At 34.5% G+C, this 24,117-nt stretch overlaps 1 protein-coding gene across 2 annotated transcripts in view; it reads left to right on the top strand.

The window, feature by feature from the left end:
• Positions 1-24,117, top strand: part of LOC145288099 (PCI domain-containing protein 2-like) — a 93,243-nt gene that overhangs the window by 29,476 nt on the left and 39,650 nt on the right. For both annotated transcript variants that reach the window (XM_080136157.1, XM_080136156.1), the window contains exons 7-12: positions 13,392-13,467; positions 14,809-14,903; positions 15,640-15,686; positions 18,598-18,698; positions 21,224-21,297; positions 22,079-22,204. In XM_080136157.1, the coding sequence (XP_079992283.1) occupies positions 13,392-13,467; positions 14,809-14,903; positions 15,640-15,686; positions 18,598-18,698; positions 21,224-21,297; positions 22,079-22,204 (519 nt within the window). The remainder of the gene's footprint in view (positions 1-13,391; positions 13,468-14,808; positions 14,904-15,639; positions 15,687-18,597; positions 18,699-21,223; positions 21,298-22,078; positions 22,205-24,117) is intronic.

The raw sequence follows: 24,117 nt of genomic DNA on the forward strand, positions 1-24,117 counted from the left end.
GGAAAGTGTTTGACTGAGCTTCAATCTATGGTCCCCCCTTGTCAAACTTTCACAAGAAACACTCGTCTAGCTGAAAACACTATCAATAATTCCCCCCCACTCTTTATCTGTGCCTAAACCTAAACGTAGATTCCATGAACAAAGCTTCTTTTTTAGAACTGCACGCCTGTGAAATTGTCTTCCGTTTTCCTGCTTTCCAGCCGTTACACTTAAGTTACCAAATTTACCGAACTTCCATTACTATCGATTACCATATTGTCCTTTTGACTACTGTACACTCTTTAACCCTTATCATTGAGTGGCCTATCGGCCTTGATAAATTGTGACGCCTATGTAAAAAAAAAAAAAAGGATTGTTTCGGTTTATAGTTACTGGTATAATTTTATCCTTTTCTGCTTTTCCTCAAACCGAATATTTTGATAGGTGGTTTTTAAATTTAAGTTATTTGTCACCAGGTTATTGTGAGTATGCCTTTGTAAATTCTAGTGAATTCTATCGCCAAGTTGTTGTCGCTTGGAAGAGTCATTAAGAAAAACACGGACATGAGAAAGGTAAATTATGTTGAAACAAAACAATAGACAAAGAACAACAGTCATAGCATGTACCACCACCCTAACCCTAACCGAATGTCTGTACCTCTCGGTCTATTTATACTAAGGTTTGCACGTATTTGAAAAGTCCTTGAATTTCAACTTTCGCCTTGGAAAGGACTTATTTCTATTATTACTTTAAAAAATTCTTGAAAATTGTATTCTTTTATGTCCATTAAAAATTTGTCGAAATATTAAAAATAAAATCAAAATAAATACTATTAAATTATTATTTAAGTATTAATAAAAATACCATTAAAATATTTTTTTAAATATTGAATATAAAATCAAAATACATTATTTTGAAATTGCATAGTAATATTGTGAATACAAGAGGTATGCAAAGCAAAACTACCTCAGCATAAAAGGACATAACTTTATTTTTTTGGGTCCTGACGGCCTAGTTTTCAATTATTAATTTTGTTTTATTGCATTTTCATCCCAAACAAGGCACAATGTCACTTGGATATAGAGGGCTACTACTTGGGAAATAGTTTGAAGGAGAAGGGGTGATGTAGAGAGTTCAGCAGAAAGATGTCTGTTCACATTACATTTGAATTTCTGCATGTCAGTACAGTCAGGGAAGCAGGAACCTGGTAGTGAATTCCAAAGTCTAGCAGTTTTGGGAAAGAAAGTAGAGTAAAAAGTTTTCCTACATCTAGGGATTTCTATTGTGTAGGGGTGGGATTTTTCTGTTTGTTGGGGGAGAGGTATTTAGGTCAAGGGGTACAAGGGCTTGTAGTTTATCTAAGCACTTACCATTAAAGTACTTGTAAAACAGGCAGAGTTATACAACATTTCATTGAGGGGACAGTGGTTGAAGCCTAGCTGATAGTGCGATACCTATTAGGTTGGTGACTCTCTGTTGAACCCTGTCTAAGAGGAAGAGACGAGTAACAGATGCAACAGTCCAAATATGGCAACAATACTCCATATATGGGCAAATGATGGCCTTGTAGACGCACAGGATACTCTAAGACGTAAGTAACTTTCTAGCACGGTAGAGAGAGCCCACCTACTTTGCAGTAGCCGCAGCAATGCCCTTACTATATTGTTCCAACTCATGTTCACCATGAACGTTAAGCCGAGGAGTTTGAACAAAGCACTTTCAAGTAATGTATCTTTAGCCATAGCTATTGGTGATTGACAAGGTTTCCTGTAATTATTAAATGGAAACAAGCTTAGTCTTGGCAGCATTGAATGTTACCATCCATTTTTATCCCCATTCCACTACAGACTGGAAGACTTCCTCTGGTGTGTCCGTGATTGCCTTGGATACATGTTCATTTGTTTTCTCTTCGTATCTGTTATAGTGCGTGGTGTCGTCAGCAAATATAGCCATCTTAGAGACAATTTTATCAGGGAGGTCATTTATGAATATCAGGAATAATAAAGGTCCAAGGATTGACCCCTGAGGAAAACCCGCATTTATATCATTGTTTTGATGTTTAACCATCGAGGACAACCTGGATTCTTCTCTTATTTAAGAAGGATTTAATTATGTTAAGTATTCGTCCAGTAATACCATAGGATCTGATTTTCATGAGAAGACCATCATATCATACCCTGTCAAAGACCTTAGATATATCTAGGGCTACTGCCCTCGTCTCCTCTGCTGTATCCAGTGTATGGTATATACGTTCAGAGATTACATTTGGGATATCTGCAGTAGAACAGGCCTGCTAAAACCTATTTCTGGTAGTCAGACAGAAATTTAACAGCTTTAAGTTGGTGAACTAGAGCTTGGTTAATTATGGACTGAAATATTTTGGCGAAAAGAGGGAGAAGGCGATAATTTAATGGGTCAGTTCTTTCGCTAGAATTCTTGTAAACTCGTACCACAGAAGCAGTTTTTCAACCAGGAAAGCAAGATTCATTAAGGCATTTGTTGAAAAGTTTGGAGAGAACTGGAGCAACCTCAGGAGAGCATTTTTTTAATAGTAGAGCCATGCTTTTGAGGTGTGAGGTGTCTAAGTTTTTTATTATATTATATGCTTGAGAAAGGGTGATTTTTCAGATCATCTAGTGTGGTTTCTGTTCACAGAGGGAATGGTTTACTGGGTCGAAAATAGAGTTGGAGGCAAACCGACTGGCAAGCAGATTAGCCTTCTTGGTTGCCGTGCAAACAATTTCAAGATTGTTGGATAGTGGGGGAATTATTGATTGCCCATTATTTACAACACTGTTATAGATTTTCCAGAAGTCACGAGTTCCTAATTTCTGCATTTTAATGTATTTTCTGATGGTTTCAGTATATTCTTTCTTGGCTCATATCAAAAATTTTTTTTTTCTCACTTTTTTTTTTTTTTTCCCTTTTGAGAGGAATAATGATGTTCGCCATAAATAAAAAGGACCCTCTATCCTCTAAAATAGAATTTTCCTTATGTGGATGGGACTCCTTAAAGGTGAATTCATCTCTCTCCTCCTCAAAAAAATTATAACCTAAAATGAGACTAGCTGGGCTGAAAAAAAAAAATGGGTAAGACGGTAACTATCTTGGTTGGAAATTGAAAAGTCATAAAGAGAGTTAATATTTAGATGAAATAAAAAAAAAAGCATTTAAAACTACTTAAAAACACCAAAAAATGATGCAGGTAGGTTGTTAAGTAACTTTTATTTTTTTTTATTACATTTTCACCCCAAACAAGGCATATTGCCACTTTGTTGTAGGGGGCTACAATCAGTGACCTGGGCATCAGAGATACTGTGTAGGGAGTTGGGCAGCAAGATGTTGGTTCATGTTGCACTTGAACTTCTGCATGTCAGTACAGTTGGGGAAGCAGGGAATTCCAAAATCTAGCTGTCCTAGGGAAGAAACTACTGGAGTAGAAGGCCCTCTTACATCCAGGGATCTCTACTGTGAAGTGGTGGGATTTAGCTGCTTGTCGGGTTTGTCGGGGGTATTTACGTCGAGGGGGCACAAGTGCTTGCAGTCTGTCAGAGTATTCACCATTAAAGAACTTGTAGAAAAGGCAGAGGAATGCAACATTTCGTCGATGGGACAGGGGCTGAAGTTTAGATGACAGTTCAGGACCTATCAGATTGGCAACTCTCTTTTGAACCTTGTCTAGGAGAGAGAGACTAGTGGTAGATGCACCAGCCCAAATATGACGTTAGTATCTTTCTAGCACAGTAGAGAGAACCTACCTTCTTCACAGAAGACCTGGCAATACAATTGATGTAATTGTTCCCACTCATGTTTCCTGAGAGCGTTAGGCCGAGGAGTTTAAAGGATGTACTTTTAGATAAAGAGTCATTGGCCATTGCTATTGATGGTAGAGAAGGTTTCTTGTAGTGATTGAAGGAAACGAGTTTAGTCTGGGCAGCATTGAATGTGACCATCCATTTATGTTCTCATTCCACTACAGATCGGAGGTCATCCTCTAGTGCCTCTGCCATTTCTTTAGATATGTGTTCATTAGTTTTATTGGCTATGATAACATTTATTTGTTGTATACTTGATTTTTTTCCATTGTTTTGAATTGCTGTGGATTGTAAAACAAACTCCAAATTTTGTTTTGAATACTTGAATTTTGTCTGGAGAAGGCTTTGAAAAACCTAAGTCCTTGGAAATGGACATTGAAAATCTGTACAAACCCTGTATACAGTTCAAAAAAGGTTATATCTTATGTATGACAATAGTAATGACTCAATCAATCTGACTTATGTATGACAATAGTAATGACTCCATCAATCTGACTTATGTATGACAATAGTAATGACTCCATCAATCTGACTTATGTATGACAATAGTAATGACTCAATCAATCTTACTTATGTGTGACAATAGTAATGACTCAATCAATCTGACTTATGTATGACAATAGTAATGACTCCATCAATCTGACTTATGTACGACAATAGTAATGACTCAATCAATCTGACTTATGTATGACAATAGTAATGACTCAATCAATCTGACTTATGTATGACAATAGTAATGACTCAATCTGACTTATGTGTGACAATAGTAATGACTCAATCAATCTGACTTATGTATGACAATAGTAATGACTCAATCAATCTGACTTATGTGTGACAATAGTAATGACTCAATCAATCTGACTTATGTATGACAATAGTAATGACTCAATCAATCTGACTTATGTATGACAATAGTAATGACTCCATCAATCTGACTTATGTACGACAATAGTAATGACTCAATCAATCTGACTTATGTATGACAATAGTAATGACTCAATCAATCTGACTTATGTATGACAATAGTAATGACTCCATCAATCTGACTTATGTACGACAATAGTAATGACTCAATCAATCTGACTTATGTATGACAATAGTAATGACTCAATCAATCTGACTTATGTACGACAATAGTAATGACTCAATCAATCTGACTTATGTATGACAATAGTAATGACTCAATCAATCTGACTTATGTATGACAATAGTAATGACTCAATCAATCTGACTTATGTGTGACAATAGTAATGACTCAATCAATCTGACTTATGTATGACAATAGTAATGACTCAATCAATCTGACTTATGTGTGACAATAGTAATGACTCAATCAATCTGACTTATGTATGACAATAGTAATGACTCAATCAATCTGACTTATGTATGACAATAGTAATGACTCCATCAATCTGACTTATGTACGACAATAGTAATGACTCAATCAATCTGACTTATGTACGACAATAGTAATGACTCAATCAATCTGACTTATGTATGACAATAGTAATGACTCCATCAATCTGACTTATGTACGACAATAGTAATGACTCAATCAATCTGACTTATGTATGACAATAGTAATGACTCAATCAATCTGACTTATGTATGACAATAGTAATGACTCAATCAATCTGACTTATGTATGACAATAGTAATGACTCAATCAATCTGACTTATGTATGACAATAGTAATGACTCAATCAATCTGACTTATGTATGACAATAGTAATGACTCAATCAATCTGACTTATGTATGACAATAGTAATGACTCCATCAATCTGACTTATGTATGAAAATAGTAATGACTCCATCAATCTGACTTATGTATGACAATAGTAATGACTCCATCAATCTGACTTATGTACGACAATAGTAATGACTCAATCAATCTGACTTATGTATGAAAATAGTAATGACTCCATCAATCTGACTTATGTACGACAATAGTAATGACTCAATCAATCTGACTTATGTATGACAATAGTAATGACTCCATCAATCTGACTTATGTACGACAATAGTAATGACTCAATCAATCTGACTTATGTATGACAATAGTAATGACTCAATCAATCTGACTTATGTATGACAATAGTAATGACTCAATCAATCTGACTTATGTATGACAATAGTAATGACTCAATCAATCTGACTTATGTATGACAATAGTAATGACTCAATCAATCTGACTTATGTATGACAATAGTAATGACTCAATCAATCTGACTTATGTATGACAATAGTAATGACTCCATCAATCTGACTTATGTATGAAAATAGTAATGACTCCATCAATCTGACTTATGTATGACAATAGTAATGACTCAATCAATCTGACTTATGTGTGACAATAGTATTGACTCAATCAATCTGACTTATGTGTGACAATAGTAATGACTCAATCAATCTGACTTATGTATGACAATAGTAATGACTCAATCAATCTGACTTATGTGTGACAATAGTATTGACTCAATCAATCTGACTTATGTATGACAATAGTAATGACTCCATCAATCTGACTTATGTATGACAATAGTAATGACTCAATCAATCTGACTTATGTATGACAATAGTAATGACTCAATCAATCTGACTTATGTATGACAATAGTAATGACTCAATCAATCTGACTTATGTATGACAATAGTAATGACTCCATCAATCTGACTTATGTATGACAATAGTAATGACTCCATCAATCTGACTTATGTATGACAATAGTAATGACTCCATCAATCTGACTTATGTGTGACAATAGTAATGACTCAATCAATCTGACTTATGTGTGACAATAGTAATGACTCAATCAATCTGACTTATGTATGACAATAGTAATGACTCCATCAATCTGACTTATGTACGACAATAGTAATGACTCAATCAATCTGACTTATGTGTGACAATAGTAATGACTCAATCAATCTGACTTATGTGTGACAATAGTAATGACTCAATCAATCTGACTTATGTATGACAATAGTAATGACTCAATCAATCTGACTTATGTGTGACAATAGTAATGACTCCATCAATCTGACTTATGTGTGACAATAGTAATGACTCAATCAATCTGACTTATGTGTGACAATAGTAATGACTCAATCAATCTGACTTATGTGTGACAATAGTAATGACTCAATCAATCTGACTTATGTATGACAATAGTAATGACTCCATCAATCTGACTTATGTGTGACAATAGTAATGACTCAATCAATCTGACTTATGTATGACAATAGTAATGACTCAATCAATCTGACTTATGTGTGACAATAGTAATGACTCAATCAATCTGACTTATGTATGACAATAGTAATGACTCAATCAATCTGACTTATGTGTGACAATAGTAATGACTCAATCAATCTGACTTATGTGTGACAATAGTAATGACTCAATCAATCTGACTTATGTGTGACAATAGTAATGACTCCATCAATCTGACTTATGTGTGACAATAGTAATGACTCAATCAATCTGACTTATGTGTGACAATAGTAATGACTCAATCAATCTGACTTATGTATGACAATAGTAATGACTCCATCAATCTGACTTATGTGTGACAATAGTAATGACTCAATCAATCTGACTTATGTATGACAATAGTAATGACTCAATCAATCTGACTTATGTGTGACAATAGTAATGACTCAATCAATCTGACTTATGTGTGACAATAGTAATGACTCCATCAATCTGACTTATGTGTGACAATAGTAATGACTCAATCAATCTGACTTATGTGTGACAATAGTAATGACTCAATCAATCTGACTTATGTGTGACAATAGTAATGACTCAATCAATCTGACTTATGTATGACAATAGTAATGACTCCATCAATCTGACTTATGTACGACAATAGTAATGACTCAATCAATCTGACTTATGTGTGACAATAGTAATGACTCAATCAATCTGACTTATGTATGACAATAGTAATGACTCCATCAATCTGACTTATGTGTGACAATAGTAATGACTCAATCAATCTGACTTATGTATGACAATAGTAATGACTCCATCAATCTGACTTATGTATGACAATAGTAATGACTCCATCAATCTGACTTATGTGTTACAATAGTAATGACTCAATCAATCTGACTTATGTATGACAATAGTAATGACTCAATCAATCTGACTTATGTATGACAATAGTAATGACTCAATCAATCTGACTTATGTATGACAATAGTAATGACTCAATCAATCTGACTTATGTGTGACAATAGTAATGACTCCATCAATCTGACTTATGTATGACAATAGTAATGACTCCATCAATCTGACTTATGTGTGACAATAGTAATGACTCAATCAATCTGACTTATGTATGACAATAGTAATGACTCAATCAATCTGACTTATGTATGACAATAGTAATGACTCCATCAATCTGACTTATGTGTGACAATAGTAATGACTCAATCAATCTGACTTATGTATGACAATAGTAATGACTCAATCAATCTGACTTATGTATGACAATAGTAATGACTCCATCAATCTGACTTATGTGTGACAATAGTAATGACTCAATCAATCTGACTTATGTGTGACAATAGTAATGACTCAATCAAACTGACTGATGTGTGACAATAGTAATGACTCAATCAATCTGACTTATGTGTGACAATTGTAATGACTCCATCAATCTGACTTATGTATGACAATAGTAATGACTCAATCAATCTGACTTATGTATGACAATAGTAATGACTCCATCAATCTGACTTATGTGTGACAATAGTAATGACTCAATCAATCTGACTGATGTGTGACAATAGTAATGACTCAATCAATCTGACTTATGTGTGACAATAGTAATGACTCAATCAATCTGACTTATGTGTGACAATAGTAATGACTCAATCAATCTGAGGATGACAGAAATGGAAACTAAATATCTGCTATTCTTAATATCAGTATGAAGTTTCAGATAGAATGACACATGGAATTGATAAGTGTAAAATAAGAGTTACTTCCCTTTGATCTATAAAAAAAAGTAAAAGTTCTCTCCCTTTTTGTGACAAGATCAAAGTGTAGTATCTGTTCTTCAGATGCTGCACTTCTATTTCTTGTTCTCTTTCGGTGGAGGAGAAATCCTTCACGACTGAGACAATTTTTATTTTTGTACCTTTTCTCCACGTTAAAAAACGACCCTGGTGTCTAACTCTGTCCCGTGGGGAGGCATAGTAAATAGTTACATCTGAAAAGAATGTTCAATCAATTAAAGGTATATTTTTTGTTTGGGAATTGCTATAAAAATTAATTGCAATTATTTAGAATTGAGATTAAGGTTTTACACCATTTTTGTCGGCTGTAACAATGTTGTTTTTACTAACATCCCGTCTAGTTGGCATTTTGAGTTTGTGTCATTTGGTAAAAGAACTGACCCGTTTAGTAATCACAACATTGTCCTCCATCTTTTTGCCAAAATATTTGAGTCATTAATCAAGTGCTTTGTCTGCCATATTGTAAACGTTAAACTTTTTATGACAGTATGGATTTACACAAGCTCATTCTAATATTGATATCCTAACAATCATCTCTGAACACGTATACTTAGACAAGATGAAAAATCCAGATTGTCCTCGATGGTCGTATATCAAATCAATGTGATATAAATGCAGGTGTGTCACAGGGGTCAATCTTTGAACCATTATTGTTCTTGATATTCAGAAAAAAATACCCTGATGAAATTGTGTCTGAGATGGGTATATTTGCTGCTCTATACCACACATATAGGGAAAATGGATTCACACATATCCAAGGCAATGCCTTAAACCATAGAAAGTGACCTCGAATCTGTAATGGGAATATAAATAGGTGGTAACATTTGATGCTACTAAGACAAAGCTTGTTTCCTTCAATGAATCTTTCAAAGAATCTTTTTAACAACCAGTTATTATTAATAATAACATTAGTTGAGTTTCTTTCAAACTTCTTTGCAGATAATATGAATTGCAACAAATACATAGAAGACATTGCCAAGGCTGCTGCAAAGAAGGTGAATTCTCTGTCATGCTAGAAAAGTATTCGCACTTGACAGTATCTGATATTTCTATGAAATCGTTATTCACCCCTGCATGGGGTTTGTTGCCACATATGAGATGGTGCACCAACAAGTACGCTCTCTCTCTCTCGGACATGGTTCAAAAAAGAATCTCCAGTTTAATAAGTTCCATACTGTCGACCATGCTCCAATCCCTGTCCCATCACTGCAATGTTGCATCCCTGTGTTTGTTTTGCAAGTACTTTAATGAAATATGTTCCGACAAACTCATAGCACTGCTACCCCCCCCCCCCTCAACATAAATATCCCTGACTAATCTGACAAGGAGTAAAATCCCACATCTTCTACTGATATTTTCTTTCCTAAAACTTCTAGGCTTTGAAATTCTTACTTTGTATCTTGCTTCCCCATCTGTAAGGAAGACGATATAATATCTAAATCTAAGGCTGACCTTTTCAGTAGTTTGTGAAAATTGTTTGATTTTGTTTTAGGATAAAGAAAAATGTTTAAGAAAAGTTAAAAAATATACTTTAGAGAAACTTTTTGAAAATATTCATTGATTTTTTTTTTTTTTTTTTACCATAATGTTTTTTTTTAGATTAGAATCACAGATGAAACATATCTTGATTTCATTAAAACAAGAAAAATGTATTATGTAATATAGTGGAAACGACTGCATGAAGAAATACACTCGTTTTTATTGAATTTTAATGTTATTCCTTTATTATCATCATTATAATTTTTTTTTTTATTTTTTTTATTACATTTTCGCCCCAAACAAGGCACATTGCCACTTTGGTGTAGGGGGCTACTATCAGGGGAAACATCTACTGGGGTACTATGTAGGGATTAGGGCAGCGAGATGTTGGTTCACGTTGCACTTGAACTTATGCATGTCAGTACAGTTGGGGAAGCAGTGACCTGGAATGGAATTCCAAAGTCTAGCTGTTCTGGGGAAGAAACTACTGGAGATCTAGGGATCTCTACAGTGTGGGGGTGGGATTTTGCAGCTTGTCGGGTCTGTCGAGGGTGTTCACGTCATGGGGGCACAAGTGCTTGCAGTTCTTCAGAGCATTCACCATTATAATACTTGTAGAACAGGCAGAGGGATGCAACGTTTCGACGATGGGACAGAGGCTGAAGTTTAGATGCCAGTTTACGGCCTATCAGATTTGCGACACTCTTTTGAACCCTGTCAAGGAGCGATAGACTAGTAGCCGATGCACCGGCGCAAATATGACAGCAATACTCCATACATGGGCGAATAGTGGCCTTATAGAGGTACAGGATACTTTCGGGTGTTAGAAGTTTTCTAGCACGGTAGAGAGAGCCCACCTTCCTTGCAGCGGCCCTGGCAATGCCCTCGATGTAATTGTTCCAACTCATGTTTCCTGTGAACGTTAGGCCAAGGAGCTTGAGAGACATACTCTCAGATAAAGAGTCGTTGGCCATTGCTATAGGTGGTAGAGAAGGTTTCTTGTAATTATTGAATGAGACCAGTTTTGTCTTGGTGGCATTGAACGTTACCATCCATTTTTGTCCCCATTCCACTACTGATTGGAGGTCATCCTCTAGTGTTTCTGCCATTACTTTAGATATATGTTCATTTGTTTTCCTGTCGTGCCTGTTATAGAGTGTGGTGTCATCAGCATATATACCCATCTCAGAGGCAATTTTGTCGGGGAGGTCATTTATGAATATCAGGAACAGCAGAGGTCCAAGGATAGATCCCTGGGGCACTCCGGCATTTATATCATATTGTTTAGATGTACGACCGTCGAGGACAACCTGGATGTTTCTCTTATCTAGGAAGGATTTAATTATGTTAAGTATTCTACCAGTGATACCGTAAGATCTAATCTTCCTGAGGAGACCCTCATGCCATACCCTGTCAAAAGCCTTAGATATATCTAGAGCTACCGCTCTGCCCTCTCCCGCTTTGTCCAGTGAATGGTATATGCGTTCAGAGATTACAGTGAGGATGTCTGTCGTTGAACGGGCTTGTCTAAATCCATATTGATGGTCGGTCAGAAGTTTAGCATCTGTAAGGTGCTGGACTAGAGCATGGTTAATTAAGGTCTCAAATATTTTGGCAAAAAGTGGGAGGAGGCTAATAGGGCGATAATTTAATGGGTCAGTTCTTTCGCCAGAATTCTTGAATACTGGTACTACAGAAGCAGTTTTCCAACAGCTCGGAAAACAAGATTCATTAAGGCATTTGTTGTAGAGTTTGGAGAGAACTGGAGCTACTCGGCTGAGCACTTTTTTAATAGCACAGCTGGGATGAGGTCGGGTCCACATGCTTTGGAAGTGTCAAGGTTTTTTATGATAGCATGGACCTGAGCAGGGGTGATTTTCAGATCGTCTAGCGTGGCGTCTGTCCGCATAGGAAATTGAGGTAGGGGGTGGTTTAGAGGGTCCAGTGTGGAGTTTGAGGCAAATCGACTGGCAAGCATGTTAGCCTTCTCGGTTGCTGAGCAAAGAACCTCGTGATTATTATGATTATAATTATCATTATTATGATAATTATAATGATAATTATCATTATTATTATTGTAGATTCTTCTTTTTCGAGCCTTACTGAGTTCCACGTCATTAATTGATTATTTGAATTTTTTGCTTTAATTCTTTTATTCTATTGAAATGCGTTTTAGTTCAGAAAAGATTTTTTATATGTTCTCAAATACATGTTAATCATGTTTTATTAATGGTTATCTTCTGATGAGAAAAAGCCTTGGTAGGTTCTAATGTAAAAATAATATTTATCTTGGTAAGTTTATATATATATATATATATGATGATTGCAACGTCTTGTCACACGAGTGCCACTCCCTCAGACACTTAAAGTCCATGAGCCCAAATGCCTGAGGGAGTATCTATACAAAGATGATGTTACAGAGTCTTAGCTTTGTACGACAGCTAAGTCTCTCTCTCGGTTCAAAATGTTGAGATCCAGCAACAAGCAAGAGCAAGATAGCCAGCAACAAATTAAACTACAGACCAGCTTAATGCGGGTACTGGTCTTCCGCTTTATGGTTTTTTAAATTAGAGATTTGCTTCTCCTAGAAAGGTTGCCTTAACCACGGCTTACGGGAGCCCTCTCTACCCCAATACACATATATACACGGTACTAGTTGGCCGTTGACTCAGAAAAAGAGTTCATTCGCCCTTTGGAAGGTCTTGTTTTTAATCCTTCAGGGAGACTAGCCGCCCTCCTCACCAAACAAATCTGGTGGGGGAACCAGTTTAGTCGCCGGTGACCCGACCATGAGGCAGGTAGTACTGGGTTACATGTAGCATATGACATGACCTGACCACAATATATATATATATATATATATACACACACACAGTTTAATAAAGCTCTGCTAAAGTATTGAGTACTATTGAAATGCTGTAAAATATTTGAATATATTATTTTGCATTTTAACACGTATATATACGCACATTCACGTTTCTAAATCATGTCATTGTCTTGAATTTTGTTTAGATTTTTGTTTATTTGATGAATTTGTCGATTTTGTTTGCTTTTCTTTGAATTCTTATCTTTTTTTTTGTCATTTTTCAGTCGAGCTGCTGTCGAAGATTCCAAGAAATGGGGAATGTTAAATTTAGTAAATCAATTATTTAAAATTTACTTCAAGGTAAATAATTCCTCGTTCATTAAATCCTTTCTTCTATGTAAGTTTAGATAGACTCTGAAACGCACACAAAACAAAACGACAATCATAAAAATTTGAAATCTCCACTTCATCTTTAATTATTTGGTTTAACATCTGTTTTACATGTCGGCATGTGTTCAACATATTTTAGAAATTGACTTCTAAACTAACCTACTCTGGTCAGGTCTTTATTTATCTCTCTTTCTCTCAAGTCCAATTTCATCACTTCATCCCATGTTTTCCTTGGCTTTCCTCTGTGATCTGAACCTGCTACCTCAACTGCTCTACATCTATTCAAGAGCTCTCATCCATTCTCTAAATGTGGCCATACCATCAAAGTCTACTTTTCTGTGCATATTTCTCCATACTGTCCAGATTTAATCTTCCTCTGCCTGTTTTCATGACCCCCTCCCCATCTCAAACTTCAATCTCATCAGAAGTATGAAGTAGAAGTTCTGGCAATAATGGGATTTGTAGGAATGTATCTTTCGACAAACATTGCCAAGTGAGGCGAACACACAAACACAATTTGAAAAAAGAAGAACAAGAAATTGTCTGCCCTTTAGTCTCAGTGATTAACAGTTAAGCATCACGCCACGAGCTTCCGCTATGACACTTGACTTTAATTTCTCTTTCCCTTTTTCTTTTTCACCAAGCGTTTGTGGCAAACGCATGCATAAAAACTTGCACGATTGTGGAACTCTCTTCCGTTCGTCTGTTTCCCACCTGACTACAAGTTGGATGTCTTCAAATCCAACATAAACAAATTCCTGACAAACCGCCCCCTTAAGTAAGAAACTCTATCAAACCTCCAATACTAATGATTACTACAATACTATCTCATTGATTACTGTACACGCAATAACCCTTATCTCTGAGTGGCCTCCGGGTCTTGGTAAATGGTGACTCCCATGTAAAAAAAAAAAAAAAGAAAAAAAAAAGTAATCTAAAATATTCGTTTTTGGAGTGATGTCCTCTGCGTATAGACTCCTACGTCTATTTTATAACGACTAAGAAAAATACAATTTTACCCGATTTTCAATAAAAATCACTTTTAATAATAAATAACTTTCTACTCAATAATTTTTGGTAATTTTTGGATATATTACAATTTTCGGCATGACAATTAAGTGCGTAATATTGTTTTTGTTAAAATAACATGTTTTTAAAAAAATCGATTTGTTTTTGCTTAAAATGTTTTTGCTTTTGTCTTTTGTTAAAATATTTTTGCTTAAAATTGTTTTTGCTTTAAATAACATATTTTTAAAAAATCGATTTGTCGACTGCATCTTAACAAGCACCTGAATTTCTTTTTTTTTTCAGATTAATAAACTTCATTTGTGCAAACCTTTGATTCGAGCCATTGACAGTTCACCATTAAAAGATCGATTCAGTTTATCGCAGCTTGTCACTTTTAGGTAAGCAAAAAGAGAAGATTTTGTCTATTCAAAAAATAAAACTTTTTTTTTTTTTTCAAAATTTATCCAAATATTAAAAACTCCAAACAAAAAAAATCTGATAAAATAGCGAAAAGTGGCATAAAAACACTAAAATCGCAAAATATGAAAGATTGGAGAAAGAAGGATGGGTATGCAGTTCAAATTTGCAAGAATTAAAAAAAAATTGAGAGAGTAGACAGTAAAAAAAAACGTGAGAATTGTATGGTATGCATATTTGAATATAATTTTGGTGCAAATCCAGAATTTAACATAAAAAAATACATAAACATCTTTGCTGTATGTACCTGTTATGAAATAAAAGTCTTATATTCCTAAAATCATGTAAATTAATCAAGTATTTTTTTAACTAAGAAAATCAAAATTTTATGAAGAAGTGGGACGTGTTTTTAGCTGCCATATTTATTAAAGGGAGACAACTCAATTTGAACTATCAAATTTTTAAAATCAGTCTTGTAATGGCTACAATATATTATTAATAACTAAAAAATGTTAAAAAATAAATCTACTTGGTCAATTTATGTGATTTTCGGAGTATGACATTTTCATTCCATGATTTTTATAAAGATTTTACTGTATTTTTTTTATTAGGTTGAATTCTTGATAAGAACCATAATTTTTTATATTCTATTGATTTTTCTGTAAAAATTTTAAATGATTTCTAATGAATTGCATGTTTTTCATTTTTTTTTTTTAGGTTCTTTGTCGGCAGAAAAGCCATGTTTGATAGTGACTTCAAATCTGGTAAGTATTGTCGACTTGATGCAAAAACACATACAAAAAAATCCGGTGCTTTTACGAATCGGGGCACAAGTGAAAATTACAGTTCCAAATAAATTAACATGAAAACTCTTTGATATGCGAAAATAATGGTTTATTTTATCATATATTAACACTAGTGGGTTATTTAATGCTGACTAACAACAAAAGTGGAATTATCGTTTTTTGGGGGGTAGGGTATTGTGATTTTGATTCGGATGAATATCTGATTTTATTATCATTCTTAGAGGAATTAAAAAAGACTCAGGATTTTTATGATGTTGGGGAGTTATTGGTTGTGGGTGCACTTCACACATCATTAGAAGAGTTTTTTTGTTTGTTTTCAAAGTTGTGGAACACATATTCGAGGAAGGAATATATTCCCGAAATATCATATACAGATCACATTGACGTAAGTAAAAATACGATGTTATCTCACAGGATTAGTGAATCTCTCGATGGAGGCTTCCTCTTCAGGGCAATTGCTCTTGATATATAAAATGCCTTTGATAAGGTATGGCACAAGGGTCTACTTCACAAGATCTCCAGCTATGGTATAGCTGGAAATGTCTTCTTAATCATTAAATCGTTTCTCTCTGATAAGAGTAGTTGTTGACGGGCAAAAATCAGAAGCTCTCAGTATTAACGCTGGGATCCCTCAGGGGTTCATCCTGGGCCCAACTCTCTTCCTAATCTACATCAATGATCTTCCAAATCACATCCTTACATCATTCATAAACATTTATGCTGATGACACCACCATCTATGGGAGCACATCAAAGACTGTAAACGACTGACGTCTCTGATTCTCTCTCCTCTGATCTTGAGCGTGTGGTAAAATGGGGAAAAGAGTGGCTGGTCACTTTTAATGCATCTAAAACCAAGCTTCTATCTTTACATCATCAACACTCTGATGCCCATCTGGCATCAATTGAAATGAATGGCTCTCGTCTTGGGGAGGTTTCATGTTTTGATAAGCTTCTGGACTGACCTTTACTCCCGATCTTAAATGGAACATGTATACAAATATCTGTGCATGAGGTCGCCAAGCTAATCAAGAACCTTGATTCCAGTGAATCAACTGGCCCTGACGTCATTCCAGTTATAGTGCTGAAAAAGCTCCAACCAGAACTTGCCCACATACTTACAAAACTGTTTAAGTGTTGCCTTAAGGAGAAGTGCTTTCCAACACCCTGGAAAAGTTCATCAGTATGCCCTGTATTTAAGAATTCAGGTGAAAAGTCATCTTCCTCTCAGTACAGACCAATAAGTCTCCTGTGTGTTATGAGTAAGTTGTTGGAATCCATATTAAATAAAGAAGTAGTCAACCACCTCAACAGAAACAACCTTCTTAGTGATATGCAATGCTAACGGTTATATCTCATAGGATTAGTGAATCTCTTGACAAAGGTTTCCTTTCCAGGGCAATTGCTCTTGACATATCGAAGGCCTTCGATAAGGTATGGCATAAGGGCTTACTTCACAAGATTTCCAGCTATGATATCACTGGAAATGTTTTCCCAATCATTAAATCATTTCTCTCTGATAGGTTCATAAGAGTAGTGGTTGATGGTCATAAATCAGAAGCCCACAGTATTAATGCTGGAGTCCCTCAGGGGTCCATCCTGGGCCCAACTCTCTTCCTGATCTACATCAATGATCTCCCAAAACACATACTTAAATAATTCATTGACATCTATGCTGATGACACGGCCATCTATGGCAACACATCAAAGGCCGTAAATGACAAAGTTCTCTCTAATTCTCTCTCCTCTGATCTTGAGCACGTGGTACAGTGGGGGAAGAGGTGGCTGATCACTTTTAATGCATCCAAAACCAAGCTTCTATCTTTACAAGTCCAATGTAAACAAGTTCTTGATGAACCGTACCCCCATATAATCCAAGTTACAAAAATCCCAATACCTATGTTAAAAACGCTATAATCACATTGACTAATGTATACCCATTAACCCTTATCTTCGAATGGCCTCCGGGCCTTGATAAGTGGTGATTCCGTTGTAAAAAAAAAAAAAGTACTAAAAAAGAAGGTATATGTATACGATTGTATTAATAAAAGGTGAATCTGCATATTTTGCTGTTATACATCTTGATTTATTTTAGTTTGTGTTGCTCCGTTACACTTCTGTATTGTAATCTATGAACTTACCGTTATGTACACTTTCCGTAGTTATGGGTAATGAAATTGTCAGTATATATGTCTGATTCCTGGTTAAACATCAGTCTCTAAAGCAAGACTATTGGTAAGACAGGCTGACCAATGATGAGATGCATGTATTAATGGAAAGAGCCTCTTATAGAACTTGTAACAGCATTCATCCAGGCTGAGATGAACCAATCCCAAATGAGTTCAGTGCATTCTGTGTCGCCAGCAGCTGACTCATCAGTAACTTTAACCATTCTTGATTCCAGTGAAGAATAGTAAAAATGTGGAAGCTAGCTACCAGTTCCATATCTATTGTCTTTGTTTGATCCTATGTATTCAGTTGACTGCCTTTGAGCTTCCTCCAGCCTGTGCGTATGATTGGGGCCTTCCATATATACAGATTCAGAAAAATTTCTAAGTTCACTTTTTAACAATTATTTAAGATCAACAAAATGTCTGTGTCACTTCTATTATTAGAGATAGAGTGAGTCTGTTCCCATCAATTTGTAGACAAGCAGGCTTGACGATTTCAAATTTCCTTCGGATGCAATTCTGAATCACTGGCGAGTCAAGGCGCAATTATTTTGCCACAAAAATGGATTATAAATTATTTTTGTGAATAAAAATTATTTTGTTTTTTTATTATTGATAGAAAATCTTTTGAAAAGATTTATATTTTAATATTTTGTGCAGGAATTATTTGAAATAAAAAATTTTTTTTTTTTTTTTCAGCGGAAGAATATTTAACATTTGCATTTGAACGTTGTCATAAAGAAAGTCGAGGGAACAAAAGGCTGATCCTTATTTACTTGCTGCCAGTAAAAATGTTGTTGGTGAGTTTTTGCTTTTTTAGTTTGTTTTATCCATTGAAAAAAATCTTATGCGAATGACGAGAATTTTTTATTAGAAAATGTAAAAAAATCATTTGTTTTTATGCAAAGTTTTTAATTCACAAAACGAGATTTTTTCATTCACTCGGTATATATTGAGATTCAAAACTTAAGCGTGATAGACCAACCAAATATTATTTCCGATACGAATCACAGAAAATGTTATTAAGATGGCAAATCATACGTGAGTATATTTGTAGACATGAGTGTTCATCAGTTTTCTTTGGAGCAAAGCAGCAATCTATATACATAAACTGGTAACGTTCGTGTGTCTGTGTGTACAATTCTCTTACAGCTCACACCAGTTGACCAATCATGACCAAACCTGGCGCGATGATGGTCCACACCATTTTTCAAGGTCAAAGGTTAAGGTCGGCATATTGATGTATGCTCAGCATTCAGAATGGCCTCTGAGCCTTTATAAATGGTAACTCCTTTGTATGTATATATATATATATATATATATATATGGACCAAGTCCCCTGAAAATCAATTGTAAAAGTGATATTCTTCTGAAAGTTAAAGGTTCATTTCTCTGTGTGGCCAATCAAAAAATACAATTGCAAATTACTTAGGACTTCTATCATGGCTGATGAAACAAGAGCATGCTACACTCATGGAATAAAGAGTTCCATAGAAATTCTGTCTAAAATCCTGAATTCAATAGAAACATTCCTGAGTTCGACAAGATACACCTGAAGAAGGTCAGAAGTTACATTGACCGAAACATTGTGAAAATGACACTCAGGATGAGAAGAGTAGTCTAATGAATCTAAATAAAACAAATAACCAATCCTCATCTAAAAAATTGAGAAATTTATTATTGGCACTCGTCAACATTTCTTTGATGCATATGTAAAATGTGTTAAAAAATATTTTCAATAATATAAATATAAATAATATAAATAGATTTTTAAAAAGGAGTTTAGTATATTTTCACAGTTAATAATAAAAAAAAACAAGTGAAGTATGCATAGTCCGCCGTGAGTGCACAGTGAACGGGGCATGAAAAAAATTAAGTTCAGCGTCATTATCATCACCCCCCCCCCTCCATTTAGCTCCAAAAGTTCCTAGGGGATGTCAAATCCTGGTGAAAATGAACAAACGGTGCAGTTTTAGGCCTTAACATAGGTAAATTTGAGTTCTACTCCATGCAAAAAAAAAAAGAAAAAAGTCCACAAGGCTTTAACATATTTAAATTTGAGTTCAGCACCATGCAAAACTGCTAAACAGACATACACAGAAAACTTTGGACACATATTGTAAAATAGTCCCAAAAATAGAGTGTTTTTATTAGCCCTAAAAGAGCCCCTGGGGCACACCCAAGAGTTATCGCAAAGTATAGACACACAAAATTATATAAAAATCAGTTAGTTACAACTTTTCAGAAAGTTTTATAAAAATCCAAGGCATCAATTTTTTTAATAAACACAAATGTGTCAATTTTAGCCATTTTAACCCGAAGGGTTATATAGGCGGGCAATCAGAGTTTTCCTGGAAAATCTGTTCTGTTACTTTTTTACTCATATCATGTTTAATGTTTGTGCAAAAAATTTTTAAAATTCTAAGGCATAGTTATTAAGAAAAGTGTAGACGGACGAACGGACAAGAATGAATTTTAATCGATGTAGAGGAAATTTACTATTTATTGATTTAAAAGTGTGCGTTAGATTAAGTAGAAGTGCGTGCCTAACCCTAACCCGCTGAATGGTACGTTTTCTGGGATTGCTATTTGAAAAATGTTAACTAATAAAATAATATTTACAAGTAAGAAAAAGAAACACAGTTTTATAGTAGGTATCACAAACTAGCCTAGAGTTTAATGTGCGAAATGGGTAAAAGTAATGAAATTTCTTTCAACTTGTGAAAACTCATTTATTTTGATAAAATTTGGATGTAAACAAAATTTGATTTTTTTTTTCTCTTTAAATGTACAATATTTTTCTTGTGTCATTAATAATTTTTTACTATTTTGCAATTTATTTTTTAATGTTGGAATTTTTCAATTTGGTGTTTATCATATTGTTTGTCTCAATGCATATAAAAACAATATTTTAAAGAAAAAGTGCCACTTGTCGATATGGTATGCTTTATACAGGATTTTAAGTTATTTCTTTTATAAAAAAAAAATTGAAGTTGAAAGCTTTGAATGAAATTTTTGCTCTATTATCAAATTGTGCTTCTGTCTGTTTTTACATGGTCCAAATCTAATTTTTTTTGATCTACTATTAAAGCAAAAATTTAGCTTGATCTTTAATTAGCTATGAATTACAAAGATTCAGTGTGTTAGCTGTTGAAATGAATGTGATATGAACAAAATTGTGCTTCCATGTTTTTTTTTTTGTACACATTTTTTTCAAGTGTAATTGAAATTTTACTTTAGTTTGATCTAATTATTATTGTTTCTGTTATGATTTTTTTTTTACCACGAGATGACATTTTTAAGGATTAAAAAAATTGTTTTTCAGGGTTACATGCCCAAAGTGGAAGTCTTGAAACGTTATGATTTAATGCAATTTTCTGATGTTGCAAAAGGTGTCAGGTGAGACCCCTTTTTTCTCTTTCTTTTCTCAAGTTATACAAGACGAAGAATTTCAAAAGACATAAGCTTCCTTAGTGCTCAATAATTTTGATCTGGAACCAGGCTATGTTTCACTTTTGTTGTGTTAAATTTCTGAAAATTGAGATCAAATTGTGTCATTGCACAACAAATCCTACAGTAGTTGTTCTGATCTCTCCCCTTCATGAAAAAAAAAAAGATCTGTATGAGGTATGTACCCATGCTGGAAAGAAAATATGATATCCCAAAAATTATCTAAATCGATCAAGATGTTTTATTTTTATGGAGAAAATCAAATTTTATGACTCAAAGACGACCAACAATCTTGTGACGCCATCTTGAAAACAATCTGAAGGCACAAGGTAAATAGCTCCAAATAATTAACACTTTTGTAAGATTTTAGAAAGCCATTCTTAACATGCGGAGATGAGGGTGTCATTGGAAAAACTCAAATTCGCTTAAAAATAATTTTCTTTATGAAAATAAAATTTAATCAATTAATATGATTTTTCGCGTACAATATTTTCCTTCCGTCACAGTCACGTACATCATACAAATTTTTCTTTATTTTGATTTTATGGATGAGGAGTTCTGGACAAGTGCCAATCCTATTTTTTCTATTCAGTCGGTCATATCAGTTGAAAAGCAGGTTTGGTCTTGTCTTTTGGTTTTATCAAAATGTTTTTCAGATTTGAAAACCTTCTCATCCTAAAATTTAATTTCAGTCAATAATTGTGATTATTTAAAAAAAATTTTTTTTCAGTTCTGGTAATTTATTGTTGTTGAATGAAGCTTTACAACGGAACGAATCGTTTTTCATCAAATGTGGAATTTATCTGATACTTGAGAAACTGAAAATCATTACGTATCGGAATTTATTCAAAAAAGTGTAAGTTTTTTTTTTTTTTTTTTAACGTTTTTCTTTATCATATAATTTGTTTTTTTTTTTCTTTAATAGTTTGGTGTGGAAACAGTGAATCAGCATTTTGTATTTGCTGTGAACAGCCATATACGTGCAAACACTAAAAAGCATACTTGTTGACAAACGCAAGAAATGTCCAAATTTTATGAAGCAGCATAAATATGTCTGAATTTTAAAAAAATAGAAATTGAAAAGCAAAACTGAAGATCATTTTTAAATGAAAAGATCATTTTTTTAATATGTAAAACTGTTATATAAAAACTTTGTTTTTTTTTTTTCCTCATTTTGTTGGTATTAATTCTGGGTTATGAAGAACATCGCATTGAGATATAAAATGTTCAGCAAAATATGCCAAGTGTGGGCAATGTTTGATGCTTTAATCAACTTGTGAAACACGACACATTGCCCAGGTTTATAACTTACTGAACATTTTCTTTCTCAACCCTATTCCAAGATTCATACCAAATTAGTACCAACAAAATAGGGGGAAAAAAGTCTTTCTCTGGAGAACATAGTTTTATATATCAACAGTTTTAGTATATTTAGTATAAAAATAGTTGTCTAGCTGAAAACACTATCAATAATTTTCCCCACTCTTTATCTGTGCCTAAACCTAAATGTAGATTCCATGAACTAAGCTTCTTTCTTAGAACTGCACACCTGTGGAACTGTTTTTGCCTGCTTTCCAGCTGACTACAATATAGTTGTCTTCAAATCCAGTGTAAGCAAGTTCTTGATGAGCTGTTCCCTTAAGTAATTTAATTTACCAAATTTCATCTACTAACGATTACTTCAATATTGTCCCATTGACTACTGTACATTCAGTAACCTTTATCCTTGAGTAGCCTTCGGGCCTTGATAAGTGGTGACTCCTTTTTAAAAAGAAAAATCAGGCTCTCCTTTGGCTTCCTGAGACAAAATGCACCTACATTGACGTTTTTAGTTTTCTGATCTTTTTTGTAAAACTTAATTTTGTTGTGCAAAAACAAAAACAACAGACCCTCTCCCTCTCCCTCCCCTTTTTATTTTATTTTTTTCCCTCCCGACTCCCAGACCCTGTCGATGGAGTATCAGAATACACCGACTGCCTCCCTGCAGAGAGTAAAAATCCCTTAATGGGGCCACCTGTTGGCCGTAGGTGGCAACCCGTAATGCCTTAGAACAGGATCCTGGTGGCTGAGCACCTCATGACCTCGGAACCAAGTGGCCGTGAGTTAGCAACATTCCACTTTGGCCTTTCGGCTAGATGGGCGGTCGGGCAGGCTCGACCCGATCAACCGGCTAATCATGACAGTCCCTAATAATAGTAAACCTCCACAAAAAGAAAAATACAAACACATTACACTTATAAAAAAAAACACACACACATACTATCATTAGAACGCGATGGCAAGGGCCAATCAGATGGTGAAAACTGATGCTATTGACAACTAACCCTTACTATATCTTGCTAGGTCTGAGGAAATTAAAAAAATTGTCATAAGCAGCTATACTCACTGTTTGAGTATATCATCATTGTATCTCTGAGATGCTTGGGTTAATGGGTTTCCCTGCAACCATCTCCCAATTTAGGGCTCCAAGGAGGGTGGGGAGCAACGATGATAAAAAAAAAAAAAAAATTTTTTATGGCTTCCAAAAAAGTTAAAAGACCCCATCCAGAAAGTGATGAAGATGAAAACACAAATTTTCCGGAGTATATAATCTTGGAATCGCAAGATAACACACAAATAACTAAAATGTCTCCATTCAAAATCGAAAGAATTATCAACAAAAATCTGAACACAAAACAAATTAAAAAATGGAACTTTACTCATACAAGTATCTACTAAAAGTAGTGCCGAAGAAATTTTAACATGGACAAAGTTCCATGATATAAACAT

Source organism: Euprymna scolopes, chromosome 11 (genome assembly GCF_053919585.1).
Source record: "Euprymna scolopes isolate OS-2025 chromosome 11, ASM5391958v1, whole genome shotgun sequence".
In the NCBI taxonomy this organism is placed as follows: domain Eukaryota; kingdom Metazoa; phylum Mollusca; class Cephalopoda; order Sepiida; family Sepiolidae; genus Euprymna; species Euprymna scolopes.